At 40.6% G+C, this 14,755-nt stretch overlaps 1 protein-coding gene across 1 annotated transcript in view; it reads right to left on the bottom strand.

Moving 5' to 3' along the window:
- Nucleotides 1–14,522, bottom strand: part of fkbp16 (FKBP prolyl isomerase 16) — a 32,634-nt gene extending 18,112 nt beyond the window's left edge. The window contains exons 1-3 of the mRNA XM_004553201.3: nucleotides 12,858–14,522; nucleotides 12,463–12,632; nucleotides 11,328–11,416 (exon numbers count right to left, since the gene is read on the bottom strand). Of these exons, the coding sequence (XP_004553258.2) occupies nucleotides 11,328–11,416; nucleotides 12,463–12,632; nucleotides 12,858–13,299 (701 nt within the window). The 5' untranslated portion in view covers nucleotides 13,300–14,522. The remainder of the gene's footprint in view (nucleotides 1–11,327; nucleotides 11,417–12,462; nucleotides 12,633–12,857) is intronic.
- Between the last annotated feature and the right edge of the window lie 233 nt (nucleotides 14,523–14,755).

Below are 14,755 nucleotides of genomic sequence, written 5' to 3'. Positions count from 1 at the left end.
CAACAGTTATAGCAGTTCTGGACAGCATCACTTGGTTGTCATACAAAGAGGAAAGAAGTAATAACCTTAGTAATTTAGACCGTGTCTTTTAGATGCTCGTCATCTGAAGCATGCTGACCTCTTCACAAGGCTTAATGCCCTTAATTTAAATTTCACACAGCTAACATACAGCACAGTTAACCACAAGCTGCTTTTAAAATCAGGTTTGGTCAGCCATCTAGTCCTTATCATGCTCCACTAATCTCTGTGCCTCTCCATCTGTGTGTTTTGTAGACAGCAGGCATGGATGGTAAAAAAGGTGCTGGTGGGGCTGAAGAGCTGTCTCACGTGTGGTCCTTCATGTCCCCCTGCACAGCAAACACTGGAAAACAGGCTTTTGTTGTAATATGGTGGTTGTTCAACACAGCATACAATACCTAAGGCCACAGTGGACCAACAGTGTGGTGTTTGAGTGCAGGCATCATGTTTTGACACCAAGGAGAGTAACATTTCAGATATGAGGGTTGGTCAGCAGGTACAGATATTGACGTCCCTCTCAAGAAGAGTACTATGGTTAACCGTATTCTGTAGCGGGAATGGGATATATAGTTTATATAGAGAGTTTTACCTTAGGTGGAAATGTTTGGGTAAAAACCAGTTTTTAGCTACGGAGATGATGAGGATTAATACAGTGTAATAACAAAAACACATGAATAAAATAATCACTATTTTATAATCTCAGAGGCCACAGCCAAATGTTCATTTGCTGATCATTTTTTTGTCCTTTTATAAATTTTTGAAAGCTTAAGTTTTAGTTATAATTAATCTTTTTTTTTTCTATTTCCTGTGTTTGTTTTGGACCTGAGCAATGTGATAACAAAAAACGTACTAATATGGCCATGAAGAATTTATAAGACCCCAGCCACACAGGCCTAGAGGCTAGTCCACAAAAAATGAGGGACATGAGGTAAAAAGGAGAGTGGCTGCGAGTGGTTGCTTAAGGCTGATGACAGTCACAGAGAAAATAGAGCTATAGTTTCCCCAAAAGTTGATTCATCTGGACGTAGCATTTTCAGTGGGAGAAATGTTTCGTCACTCATCTAAGTGACTTCTTCAGTCTCAGCTGACTGCAGGTTTCCCAATCTTATTAACAGTACATTTGCATAATGACTGAAACTAGCACGACTGAAGGAACAATGGGCTGGGAGGTCAGTTCCTTGATCATTAATATGCAAATTCTAATGACCATTGATCATCAACCACTGATCAAAGCCCACTGATCAATGGCCATGAGTACCATTCACAGAGAGTTCAGTGGTACTAGTTTCAGTCATTATGCAAATTTTATGAAATCGTCTTACAAATGACATGACTTAATGTGTTTAATTATCCCCACAGTGCATCCACTAAGACAAACTCTTACTGTGTTTTTTCAGTGAGTCAAATTCTGCTATTACATTTTCAATTAGTAATTAAAACTACACTCTGTTTTGGTGATGCACTATGAAATATAAACTATGGATGAGACTGATCTCAAAGCTACCTAGCATTGCATCCAACAAAATAAAATAAAATAAAACAAATGATGGCTTATGGAACTGGATCTGGAAATCCGGCCTCAAGAATTCACACAGTTTACTTTGATGAGAAACACTGAGTGTATATATAGGCTTTGTTTGTTTACTCCCAAATTATGTACTCTGATTACTTCTTTCGCCACTGTTTTTAGTCGTCATCACAAGGATCATTCTTGTGGCCTTCAGATAATATTTTAGGTATAAATTGCATAATTGCAGAATAATAAATCTGTGAAAAACCACACCACAGCAAAAGTAGAGTTAAGGGGAAAAAATGCAGTGCCAAGTTAACCGGGCCTATCAAAGTGGGATAAAAGAGGAACACAATAACCAGCAACCATAAATAAAAAGCTGAAAATAAGCACTGTAAGATTAAAACTAGACAAGAATTATAAATCCTTATCCAGTACCAGTGTTACTCTACCAGGCCTTACTGCTCTAAAATAAACAGTCTACCTAAAATTCAATAAAAGAACATTTCAGTTTAGGAGATTTACTCTCCCTCTAAATACCCCCTGCCTGACCACAGAAAGCAGAAGTAGATATAAATGAGGGCAGTGCTATATTACAACCCAGGCTGTCGATGTGAGAGATAAGCCTGCTAGCAGTAGGGGAAAAAGGTAAACATCCAGGGAGATTAGATGAAGGACATGCACAGTTCAAACAGTGGCCTGAGTGGCAAAATACTGCTCGCGGCGCCAAAACAACTTCATCATCTAGATTTCAGACGGAAAAGCAAAAGGTCAGTTCAGTTCAGATTTAATTTTAGCTTAAGTTTGATACGTTAAAGCCACAATCTACTGGGCAGTTGTTACAAGCAGAAGTAGTTATGCCGACTCAAAGCTGAGCCTGATCTTATCTAGAGCGTGTTACAGCTGTCAGTGCTTGCTGGTCTGCTCCTGAAGCCTGAGGACTGGGTGTGGTTTCAAGTCAGCCTGCTGTCTCTTTGCTGGGAAAGGGACACACAGACACACACGCATAGACCAAAAGCTACAGTCAAACTTGTTCAGGTCACGTGACACAAGTGAAGCCAAAAGTTCATCGTGTTCACATCTGCTTCTGGAATCCCTCACTGATGACAAACAGTGAAGCGAGGCACAAAGTTGCTCATAGTACTGTGAGTTATACCAAACAGCCAATTGTTTGCCTAACTAATTTTGCACAGGGTGGAAACACCAGTGTGGAGATGAATGGTTTATGTAAACGGGTTTTCCACAGAGGAGCATCTCAAAGGTCACATTATTCATTTGACCCAATTGGTTCTGCACAGTGAGTCACACAGAGGAACTCCACCTCAAAGATTTTCTGAATGGACAACATGGTTAGATTTAAAGAGACGGGGGAGGTGAGCTTGTGTGCACTAAAGTGACAGACACCAGTGCACTTGCGTGGCAAGTGAGTCATCCTACCTGTCTGCTGGCAACTAACTAATGTAATGGAAAGCAGAACTGCCAGTTCTTGGCCGTGTCTTGTTACAGTGGGTGATAGGAAGAGAGATTAGCTTGCATAAAGAACAAATGAGCATGCTGGTGGTCCATAGGCGCTGCACAAAGTAGTCTACATGATGGAGCTGTACACTGTCACGTGGGGGCGGTGTCAAAAGTATGTCTCTTGTTTGGCTCATCTCAAGGATTAGCTTCTGTCAGGTAGGACACACAAGTCACAGAGAAAAATAACATTTTTTAGTGAAGTGAAACCAGAAGTTCATATGTGTCCAAAACTGGGTCTGTACTTCTCTTTTTGAGCTTTGATGGTTTGAGGTTCTTCTTCTTCGTGGTGACCTTTGATGTTGTTTCCTTTCCTGCTCAAGTCAACATTTCAACCAACCAGCATTCAAATTATGTTTAGTGTCATCATAGCTGTCCACTGTGAGCTTTTTAGAGGACTCCAGTGTGCAAGTTTGACTACTCTGAATTCCTGTAATCCCTGTCTCTAGCTAGCCAAAGACCCATTAAAACTGGCACCAGTGCATGGCCATAAATCCCACACAACATCCTTTTAATTATTCCTGCAACACAGAACACGTCAAACTGCTTTTCTGTCTGTGTTTTGGACACGAACAAGCCACTATGCCAGTCGTCTATCCTTACTCACAGTCAGACTTGATCAGGCTTGATCACTGTGAATCTATCTGTGCGCTTTCCTGCTTAAAGAAGTGTCGCCGGCACCTGTCTGCTTCCCTCCCTGTCGGATATGGGTGTGCCTCAGAGGCCTTGGGAAAAGATTTCCACACTTAGCTTAACATCTTAAAAAATGCAAACAAACAGAGTGCTATTTCAACGGTCATTGTATACTGTCTGTTTGTTCCAACTAAATATTTGTTATTTTATGTCACACACGCACATGCGTACACTTGAAAACTGACAAGTTGTTTTATCTGTTTTACAAAGGCTGGATGTCCCGTATGTCCGAGTGAGTAGCCTGAGGCTTAACATGAAGTAACAGTTAGATTAAAAACAGGAAATGAAGTGTGCAGGAAATACTTTGGTAGACTTTAATAGCCATGTAACTGTGTCTCTTATGCTATTTATAGACTTTGCTCACTGTCCATTGTTTTTTAGATCGTCACTGGTGAACATTTCAAGCTTTAATTGAATGGCAAACCCACTTATATATTACATAACCAGTTATATTTAAGCCGTCCTTCATTCCCAGGTGTCACTTCAATTAGTCACCTCAAAATTTACCTTGGGTCCCACTCTTTTGGGGTCATTAAAGGTTAATTCATCAAGTGTCTGTATATCCTTGACATTCCTTGATCTCTGGTGACATCACTGCTAGCATCAGCTTGTCAGTACTCATTCACAGTATTGCAGTGTTGGTTAATGGGGAAATTATGGGTCAGCAGGGGTAGTGTGTGGGCAGTCTGTGCACAGGAAGACGGACAGCCCGTCTACCAGCAGAGAGTGTCTGTTGTCAGATGGCAGTAGTGTCAAAAACGTGTGGTACAACCGGTCTATTGGCTTCTCTAGGTCCTTAAAACAGCTGTCAAGAAGAGCAACATTATAAAAACACAAAGAGCTGAAGTGAAACTGAGTGTTAAAAACAATGTCTAGTGTCCACTGCAGCCACTATCTTGACTTTTCATGCTGTACGCTTTCTTTTTTCTTTCTTTTTTAAACATTTTTCCTATTCCTGGTGAATGTCACAGGTGAGATTTTGGAAAACAGCTTGAAAATATGTTTGCGGTGGTTGAAAAATCCTCTCCGTAGGCTCTCTGTAGGCAGATAACCTCAGCAAATTTAGTAGCATAAATTAAGCATAAGACAGTTCACCACTTCACAGTATCATTGGGTCATGGTATTTTAACTGAATTAATATTGTGATGAGAAACCTGGAAAGTGAATGATATCCCTATAAGCACAAACTGTACTGTGTGTTTACAGCTAAGTAGAACAGTAGGAAAAGTTGTTAATATCAGCATGTGAGCGTGTTAGGTTAATAAAGCCTTATAACAGATGTTTAGCCTCACAGCACTGCTTAGATAGGAATAGACTAAGAAATAAAGTGCTGTAAACAGCTGTTCCCCCCCACAATTACATCTTTTAGATCATTAAACAAATTTTAATACAAAGATAACTCAAACAAAAACTATCACCACCATGTTTGACAGCTTGTGTAATGATCTTTTAATTAAATGCTGTTAGTTTTACCCCAGATGTTACGGGAGTAAAATATTCCCAAAAATTTGACTTATGTTTCGTCAGTCTGCAGAATATTTTCCCAAAAGTCTTGAAGATCACCAAGATGTTTCTCTGGCAAATGTGAGATGAGGCTCTGTGTTCTTTTTGGTTGGCTGTGGTTTTCTCCTTGGAGCTCTCCCAGTTATTGTTAAATCATGAAATCTGACCATAACTGAGTAATTTTGATATGCTGGGCTTTTTCCTCCCTTTATAAATGAAATAATCATTTAAAAACTGCATTTTGTATTTACTCTAGGTAACTCTGACTAATATTAAAATTGTTTGATTATCTGAAATGTGTAATTATGAAAAAAAGGAAATCAGAAAGAGGTGAAATACTTTTTCACATCACTATGTGTTTGTTTGTATTTTATTATATTTCCCATCTCTTCCAAGCCAGCATTGCACTCCAACAACACTGTCACACAGACAATCTCAAGGAAACCGATGAAAATCAAGCAGAGATTCTTCTTCTGTGTCGAAACTTGCACACCAATTACCCACAAAGCAATTTGATTTATTTGTTTGGAAGCGTGTAGTCTTCAGACCTAAGCAACACTGCTTCAAGCAACATCTCCTGAGACAGTCTTTACACTTAAAAGAGTCCAAATGACTTTAGAACATTTCTTCACACATGCTCCAGTACTCACAAAGACTTGCAAACAGAATTTGTTGTTCAAAAGTAACAAAGTTTCCCTTTACTGTCAGACAGGAGTGCCTTTCTCAGTCTTTAGAATATTGGAGGAAACCATTCCAGGATTTTATCAATTCTTCAGTCGGATCCAGTGTGATATTAGAAGGAAAAACGTTTTGCACTCACACTGAGATCCATGTATTACAAAATTACAATGATTGTTAAGGTGAGTCTTACAGTACTTTCCCATGAACGGAAGCTTTATAAAGTGTCTTTCACCTTTCCAACAATAAAGTCAGAAGAGTAAAGGTGGTGTAAGCAAAGCTCCAGAAGTTACCAAGCCCACATCCCCTGGGGCCAAAGAGAAGGAGATTCCTCCCCTCCACTTGTTTGTTTTTCTCTCCTCAGAAACTGACAATAGCCGTCTCCTGTTCTTCTGCCCTTCCTTTAGTGGCTATTCATAGGTGTATTGCAATTGCGTTTTGCACTTCACATTCTCTCTTATGAACTTGATGAAGATGAGCAGAGAAAGAAGGAACTAATTATGTTATTTTGTATTTTTTTGATCCAGATAACTGTGTTTAAAATTGTAAGATAGGATTTTGGCCCCTTAGCTAAGAACACTACAATCATCTAGCTATGTGTGTACTTTGATGCTTTACTGTCCTGTCAGGAGATGGTATAACTCACATACTGATAATAAAACCCCAATGGTAACTGAGTCGATCTGACCACACTTATAATAATTCATTCTGGAAATCAAATGAAGGTTTTAATTTTGGATTATTTTCAAACTAAACTCTAAGTGCCACTTTGCCAAGTTTATATGAATGTATCTTAACATTCGTTAGCCTGAAAGCAGAAAAGGGATGTTTGATGAGTGCTCTAAATACTGACAAATATCTAATCAGCTGACCACATGCAAACAACTGTGTATCTACACTGTTGGTTACCATGATCTGCTGAAATTCAAACTCAATATCAGAAAAGGGGAAGAAAAGTGAAGTGGCATGGTTGTTGGTGTGAGACGGGCCAGTTGGAGCATTTCAGAAACATGTAATATAGTGGGTTTTTCCACACAACCACCTCTAGGGTTAATAGAAAATGGTCCAAAAAAGAGAAAATATCCAGTAAATGCCAATTCTGTCTGAGAGAAAATACCTCATTGGTGTCAGAGCTCAGATGAGAATGGTCTGACTCTGCCAATCTGATAGGGAAGCACTTCAGAGGGTCATTAATATGGCCCGAAAAGTCATTGGACATCCTCTTCCCTCCCTGAAGGACCTCTACAGCACTCGCTGTCTCAAGAGCGCACGCAGCATCCTACAGGACTGCACACACCCAGGACACCGGGTATTTGAGCTGCTGCAGTCTGGCAGGAGGTTCAGGCTGCTGTGGTCGCAGACGAACAGATTCAAGGACAGCTTTTACAACAGGGCAATAGCCCTAATCAATGCAAACAGCTGAACTGATTGCCTAATTCCCTGGACTTTTTCAGGGGGTAACAACAATAAAAATAAAAATATTTATATTCATAACAAGGTTCAATAATAACTATGTGCAGTACACATACACTTATTTTTCTTTTTATTACTTTTATTACATAAGTTGCTGTGTTGTGTTGTGATGTGTTGTGTTGTACATGCTGACGTGGGACAGTTTTCCAATTTCATTGTACTATTGTACTATTGTACTATGTGTGGCTGTGCAATGACAATAAAGACTCTTATCTTATCTTATCAATAGTAACCCAATTTGTTACAATCAAGGTATGCAGAAGAGCATCTCTGAATGCACAACACATCAAACCTTGAAGCAGATGGGCTACAGCAGCAGACCAACACTCTGGTCAACTAAGAACAAGAATCCGAGGCTCCAGTTTGCACAGACGCACTAGAACTGGATAGTAAAGAATCACAGTAACGTTGTCTGGTCTGATGAGTCTCAGCTTCTGCTGGGACTTTCAGATGGTAGGGTCAAATTTAGCATAAACAATCTGAAAGCATTAATCCTGCCTTGTATCAACAGTTCAGGCTGCTGGTGATGTAATGGAGTGTGGTATATTTTCTTGGCACTATTTGTAGTACCAACTGAGTATTGTTTAAAAACACAGAGTACCTGACTATTGTTCCTGACCATGTCATCCCTTCATGATGACAGCTTACCCATCTTCCGATGGCTGCTTCTAGCAGTATAACAGACCATGTAACGAAACTCAGATCATCTCAAACTGGTTTCTTGAACATTACAATTCACTGTGTTTAAATGGCCTCCAGAGTCACCAGATCTCAATCTAACAGAGCACCTTTGGGATGTGGTTCAACTGTAGATTCACATCACGGCAGCCAACAAACTGTGTGATGCTCTCATGTCAATCTCTGTAGGATCAATCAATCAATCAATCAATCTTTATTTATAAAGCACTTTTCATACAGAAAAAATGTAGCACAAAGTGCTTTACATAGTTAAAAGCAGCCCACCCCACCCTCCAACTCACTCCCCACACTCTCAATACACATATATCCCCCCACCCCCACCCACACACACATACACACACGCGCACACTTAAAGAGTAAAAATTGGGCTGGGCTCGCATGAGCCAAGTGAGGAAACATTATAACAGAGAGCCGTCTGCACCGGGAGCCGGTCACAGACCGCAGCCTCCGGGCTGGGCACACAGCAGGAGGGAGGCCAAGGAGCCCCCCAACCAGGCTGAGAGGACCCCAGAGACCCAGCAGCCACGGTCAATAACAGCCCCGGTGCAGAGAGCGCCCTCCGAGGATACGGAGGGCGATGTTTCCAGCACATTGTTGAATATATGCCATGAAGACTTAAGATAGTTCTGAATGCAACAAGAGCTCCAACTCAATATTACAATGGTGTACCTAATAAGGTGGCTGGTGAGTGTATATATCATGTAGACATATCATATCCAAGCTTGGCTTTTGCACCACGTCCATGCTCTTAATATTTCTATTTAAAGTTTGTTTTAACATGTTTTATTTTGTAAACCAAGAAATTTAAAGTTGTTGTTATTTTTTATTTTAATAAGTACTTGTAATAATAATAAGCTGAACAGCAGTGCCAAATAAACAATACATGGATTGATGATAAATAGCACACAATACCCTCATAACACATTGTTGCAAAACTAGAATAATTAGCTGGCTGGCACTGTCCATCTGGACTTGGATAAAACTATTAATTTAACTCTGACACTTCCCAGTGGTCTAATTAACTCCACTTTAACATGTATGCCGCTGAGTTAATTCTCAGTAATGCCAGGAGTAAATGTACGCCAACACCTTTGGTGCCAACACGAGTGTTAAACCTTCTGTTTATGTTTGTTGACAGCTGGCCAAAATAACCGTAGGGTGCACTCTCTTCACAGTGAGACAGAGCTAAAAATACATGTGCTGTGCATAATGTAAACTTTTCAAATTACAGTTCCTCCTTTTGCGAGTTTAGTCGTACAGCGAAAGCAGCTACTGGTGATAGATAAAGTTGTTGACTTTGGGGTTGCGCAGGACAGATGAGGTAGGCTCGCTCCGGCTCCTGAAGGTTTTATGAATGCTAAAGTGCCCGTCCAGAGATCAACAGATGTTAGCTTCCACTCCTCTCTGATAATGACCTGCTGATTGAGGGGATGCAGTCTGTGTCTCTGACTAAGTAGCATCTCTCAGCGGGAACAGAACTGACGCACACTTCTGTTCCACAAAAAGGCGAACATGATGAAGTCTTTTGTCACTTGTAGTCTTTAAAGGGCTCTGAGCTTTTCTTTCTCACAGGACAAACGTCAGCGTTCCTTAATCTTTTATTCTGTAACCAAGTGGCTAAACACTGCCAACATTTGCCAGCGTTTCATCATCCTTGTGTTCACCTCCTTTCAAAATTCACATTTGCATTTCATGATCACATTAGACACTGCAGCCAGCCCATCACCCACACTCCGAACTAAAGACCACTCCACCGCCCTGTGCTGAATCACACTGGCACCCTTCTTGCAGACAACGGTGAAGTGGCATTGTGCGCAACAGGTGACTAACACAGTTCAATCCACTCAGCAATGTGCCTTCAAACAGAAAGAGGCTGCTGAGATTTAGCCTCATTGTCTTATATTTTACAGCCATCACGTCTACAGTGAAACACGACATCTGTTGCTGCTTAAATTTACGCAGGCAGGTACAAGCTTATCCCTTGAAACATCCCACACTACTAAAATTCTCAAACGTCACACTAAATATTTAGTTTAGTGACAGACGAATATAATCTAAACCAGCACGAAGCTCTGATTGTCTACCTTTAGGCACAAATAAGTTTGACTCCACAGCACACAGCCCTAATCAGCTCCATCAAAACAATCATTAACTAACCTCCTGCTGTCTCTTACTGCACGCACAACGCTGGGCCAGATTCCAGACAACACCTCAGACACTCCTCGTCCTTACCTCTCACACATCATGTCTCCGTAACACAAACAGAACCTTATGTACAGCACTCATTATAACCTACACGCACACTGGGGGAAAAACACTGTGTTCAGTAAATCTGAACAAAGTTCACTGAACCTTTTTCAGTCTTTCACTGATACATAGTATTTTGGGGCGTATAGATGTTTTTCTTATGAATTACTCTGAATTACAGCTTCTCAGTTAATGGTACAGTATGATTTACACCTAGAAAAAAATGCAGACAAATGTGATATTTGTTACTACTCTCCAGTCAGAGAGCCACTGTCTAATAATCTTTAATTTGCTCTAATGGGTGTGGGGCTATTCAAACATTAGTACAGAGCTCACATTATGGCTTTTAGAATTAAATTAATGGACACAATTTTACTTTTTATGAAATTGCTTAATATGGAATAAAATGCTGTGCGGAAAAAATGTTACAGCAACATCATGCAGGGGGAAACAAATCGCATTAAAAACATCTGCTAATATGTTTTCGTTAAGTCTTTTCACTGGTGTTATACACAATCTCATCTAATCACTGTGGTGCATTACTGTCTCATTCTCACGTGTTCAGGTTATCTAGAACAAACATTTAAACTATAAACAATCGGGTTTTCTGCAGTGACACACCAATCTCCTCTGTGTTTATCCTGACTCTTTAATGGTGTAAAGGTTATAAACCCAAACCAGTGGCCATAACGTGAGCGCTGCGCTCCCATAGGTCGGGATGTTGTGAACGCACCGGTGATAGGCAGCCTTTGCAGGCTGTTAGGAGGAAGCCATCTGCTCCTGTTTATGGTCCATTAACTCTGCTACCCCTGGATAACCAGGCCGCCCCCACAGCAACAGGTTCAAGAGGTCTGGGCGGCTAACTGGGATGATATCTAATTGTCATTCATGCTGAAAAAAAAAAGTAACAGCCCACTTCTTGTTTCCGTTTCATTGCATTTCATTAGTTCATAACATTATCATCAAACAACAATAACTGGAAAGTCCTTACCTTCCCAGAAGTCCATAGGCATACTGCGAATCTGTTAGCAGTAATGTGATCTCTCCTTTCTGCATGGACATGACACACTCCTCCAAGGCCTGCAGGTCTCAAAGTACAAGTCATTTAGAGGATTGAGTACGTATTATTTGAATTACACAAAAGACAGTGTCTGCTTCTTCTAACTGACTGCAACGTTAGATGATGAACTCCAAGTATCTGAACCTGGTTTTCCAATATGCTAGCTTAATGACTGTCAATGTCAGTCTGTCTGGTTGGTCTTATAGGTCTCGTTTGGACTTGGTTGTTTTGATATTAGAGGACAAGCAATAATTTTACTCGTGTGCCGCTGAGGTTTCCTCTTGTGCCACCACAAGAGGTTGATGGTTAAGTCTAATATTCATTGGATGGCTTACCTTTACATTTGGTTTATTATTTATTCATATATAGCTCAGAATATCTTCTGAATAAATAAGACAGAAAAACGTCGGTGAGCAATTCTGTTTTTTTTTTTATGATTATATAACTAATAGCTATCTCATGAAGTTTCTTCCTGTTAAAATTGAGTTTTTCCTTCCCACAGTCACCAAGTGTTGGCTCATGGGAGATCGTGTGATTGTTGGGGTTTCTTTCTAATATTTTAGGGTCTTTACTTTACAATATAAAGTGTCTTGATTGACTATTGTTGAGAACTGGTGCTATATGAGAAAAAACTGATTTGAATTTAATTGAACCTCATCAAGAGGATTCTGCCTCATTTTAGCAGCGCAGCAACAAATTATTTCATCTGTAATTATCTTATGAGCAGTAATTAAGTAGTAATTAACCAGTTCCAGATTTTTGGTTTCTGCCTGGCTCTTGCTTCTGACCTCGACTACACTTTTGGTTTTTTTCTTTTTTCTTTTGTTTTAATCACAAACAGGCCCATGTTCTGAGTCACTCAGAACATGGGCCTGTTAGCATGGGCATGTTAGCATGCTGATGTTAGCTCACGGACTCAGCAGCTTGGCTAGAGAGATTTCCTGACCTACTTTTTGTGTCTCTATCTGTCACTGTGTGATGTAATACAGAGACAAACAAGTGTGATGTAATACACACTCTCAATAATGCAGAAACACACGTTGTGGCAGAGGCTTAAAGCTTTCACCTGGTTCACATCTCCCTCTCCAATAACAAAGACAAGCTTGCAGTCCTTTTCCACCACAGTGCGGTCCTCCAGGACACACTGCATCTTTACAGTAACCTCCTGGTCCCAGGCAGGGTGCGGGCCCTGTGGAGTCCCAGGCTCCAGCACTTTCTTCCTCAACAGCCGGTCCTCTGCGTGAGGAAAGAAGAAAAGATTGTGCAGAAGGAAATGGGGTTAATCTGCTGTGGGTAAACACGTGCTCAGAAACAGCCACAAACAGGCCGGGCCTTAGCTCGGTCACGTTTTGGTCACTTGTTTTAGTTTGTCGTCAAAACTATATGAGACAGATAAAGGTTATAAAATCTAATTTATTAATTTTTTTAAAGGATTTCCTACCAACACATAATGTATCTTACCTGTAATCTCTGTCCAATCTTCTGCCATGAACAGGTCTTCAAAGCTTGTGGAAGTCCACTCCTGTGTGGCATATTCAGGAAAGAGACTCTCCGTGGAGCTGTCCCTCTCCAACACATCATCTTCTGTTGATGGGTCTTGAAATCTTACCATCTTCCAACTGTTTGATTTTTTGAATTTCTTCACTGCCTTGCATCTTGTCTCCCCACTCTCTTGCTCAGGATCAGAGGGGCTTTTTATCTCAGTGTCTTTATTCTCTGCTGCACTTCTCTCTGTTTCAGCCTGCTCACTCCCAAACAGCTCCTCGCCTTCCTCTGCAGGCGCACGGGGCAGCTCATTGAGACTGTTTCCATCAACAAGTCCGAAAATTGCCTCCTTCACCTCAGAATCTGTAGCCATTACTCCAGGGTCATTATGCGCTTCACAACATGGCTCTGTCTCCATTTCACTACAGAGAGCATGGGCCTCCAAAAGAGATGATCCTCGTTGTTCACCCAGTGGTTCCTTAGGTGTAAGTTAGGAGTTCTGTTCACCAACTATGGTGTGTCAGTGCAACAAAATATCTCCTTCAAATAATATTTACAAAAATCCATGTTGCGCTTCAGTAAATCCAGGTCAGATCCTTAAATCCTAGCTTCATCAGTGGTTTTTTCAAAGTGTTGGTCCCATGCCTACTTTCGGTACTTCTGCCGCACTTTGACCTGTCCTTTTTCCGCTCCTATCAGTCTTAGTCTACGTAGTTCAGTGATGACACTTTAGTACACACACACAAAAATGATCAATGTAAAGAAACTGCAACGCATCGACGCACTCTCAGCCAGCAGGGCTTGTGCAGTGGTAATCTACAGGATTAGAAGAGAAAAACCTAATCTGCCAGAACGTCTGTAAGCTTCTTAATGACTTCACCGTTGTGCTCCATAACGCAGTTTCCATGAATGCAGTATCTACCAATGAGCTCTCAGCAGACACAAGCTCCCACTTAATTTACCCCAAGTTGCACTGGAGATTTGTATATTCGCTGAAGTGTCACAGGATTCAGAGATGACCCGTGATAACACCCAGGCTGCAAAGATGACCGTGGATTACAGTTTATGCACAATCCATTTGGCTTTAGTCACAGTTATTTGTTGGAAATGGAAATAAATGCAGTGTTTTATCCATCACACTTTCCATGCGATGTTTGCTTTTGTCATGGTTGTAAAGAAAATATATGCAAATGTTTCATCTTTAAAACACACAAGCCAGATTTTTTTAAGCTGCTATTTAACTTTACACCCCAGGCCAACAGCAGATTTACATTAAAGCAACCCAACATATATACACTACATGAGTAAAAGCACTGGGCTGTCTACATATTACAGCTACAAGAGCTGCTTGGCCATTGACTCATGCCACAAAGCTTCTGGTGCAGTTTCCTGTTGATGTTAATGCCAGAGGAAGTTATTGAATCACTAGCGCATTGGCAACTTTTACAACATCAGTGACCATACTCTACGACTTTACGTGGTCTGTGCCTTTGTGCCTTTTAGTTGCTGTGGTTCTTAAATGCTTCCACTTTGTAATAATACCACTTACAGTTGACCATGGAATATCCAAGAGAAAAGACATTTCAGAAACTGACTTATACTGGTTGCATTGTGTTATAGTATCATGCCCATTGCATGGCTAAGGTGCTTGATTTGACACAACTGTGGCAACAAGACTGAAAAACTCTGACTTTGAAGATTATGAGGTGTGGCCCAAAAGCATTTGTCCAAACATGTATGGGAGCAAGATATTTGGAAAAGTGAGATTTCTTTTTTGTTCTACACTTCCAATTAGATTTATCTCATAATAAAAAGTGTGATAAACTATTCTGCTCTTTTTTTAAAAACTAGGAAGTGAAACTTTTTGGATTTAA

Source organism: Maylandia zebra, linkage group LG7 (assembly GCF_041146795.1).
Source record: "Maylandia zebra isolate NMK-2024a linkage group LG7, Mzebra_GT3a, whole genome shotgun sequence".
Classification (NCBI taxonomy): Eukaryota; Metazoa; Chordata; class Actinopteri; order Cichliformes; family Cichlidae; genus Maylandia; species Maylandia zebra.
Note: the sequence above shows the minus strand (reverse complement) of the source record. Positions and strands in the feature narration are given on the sequence as shown.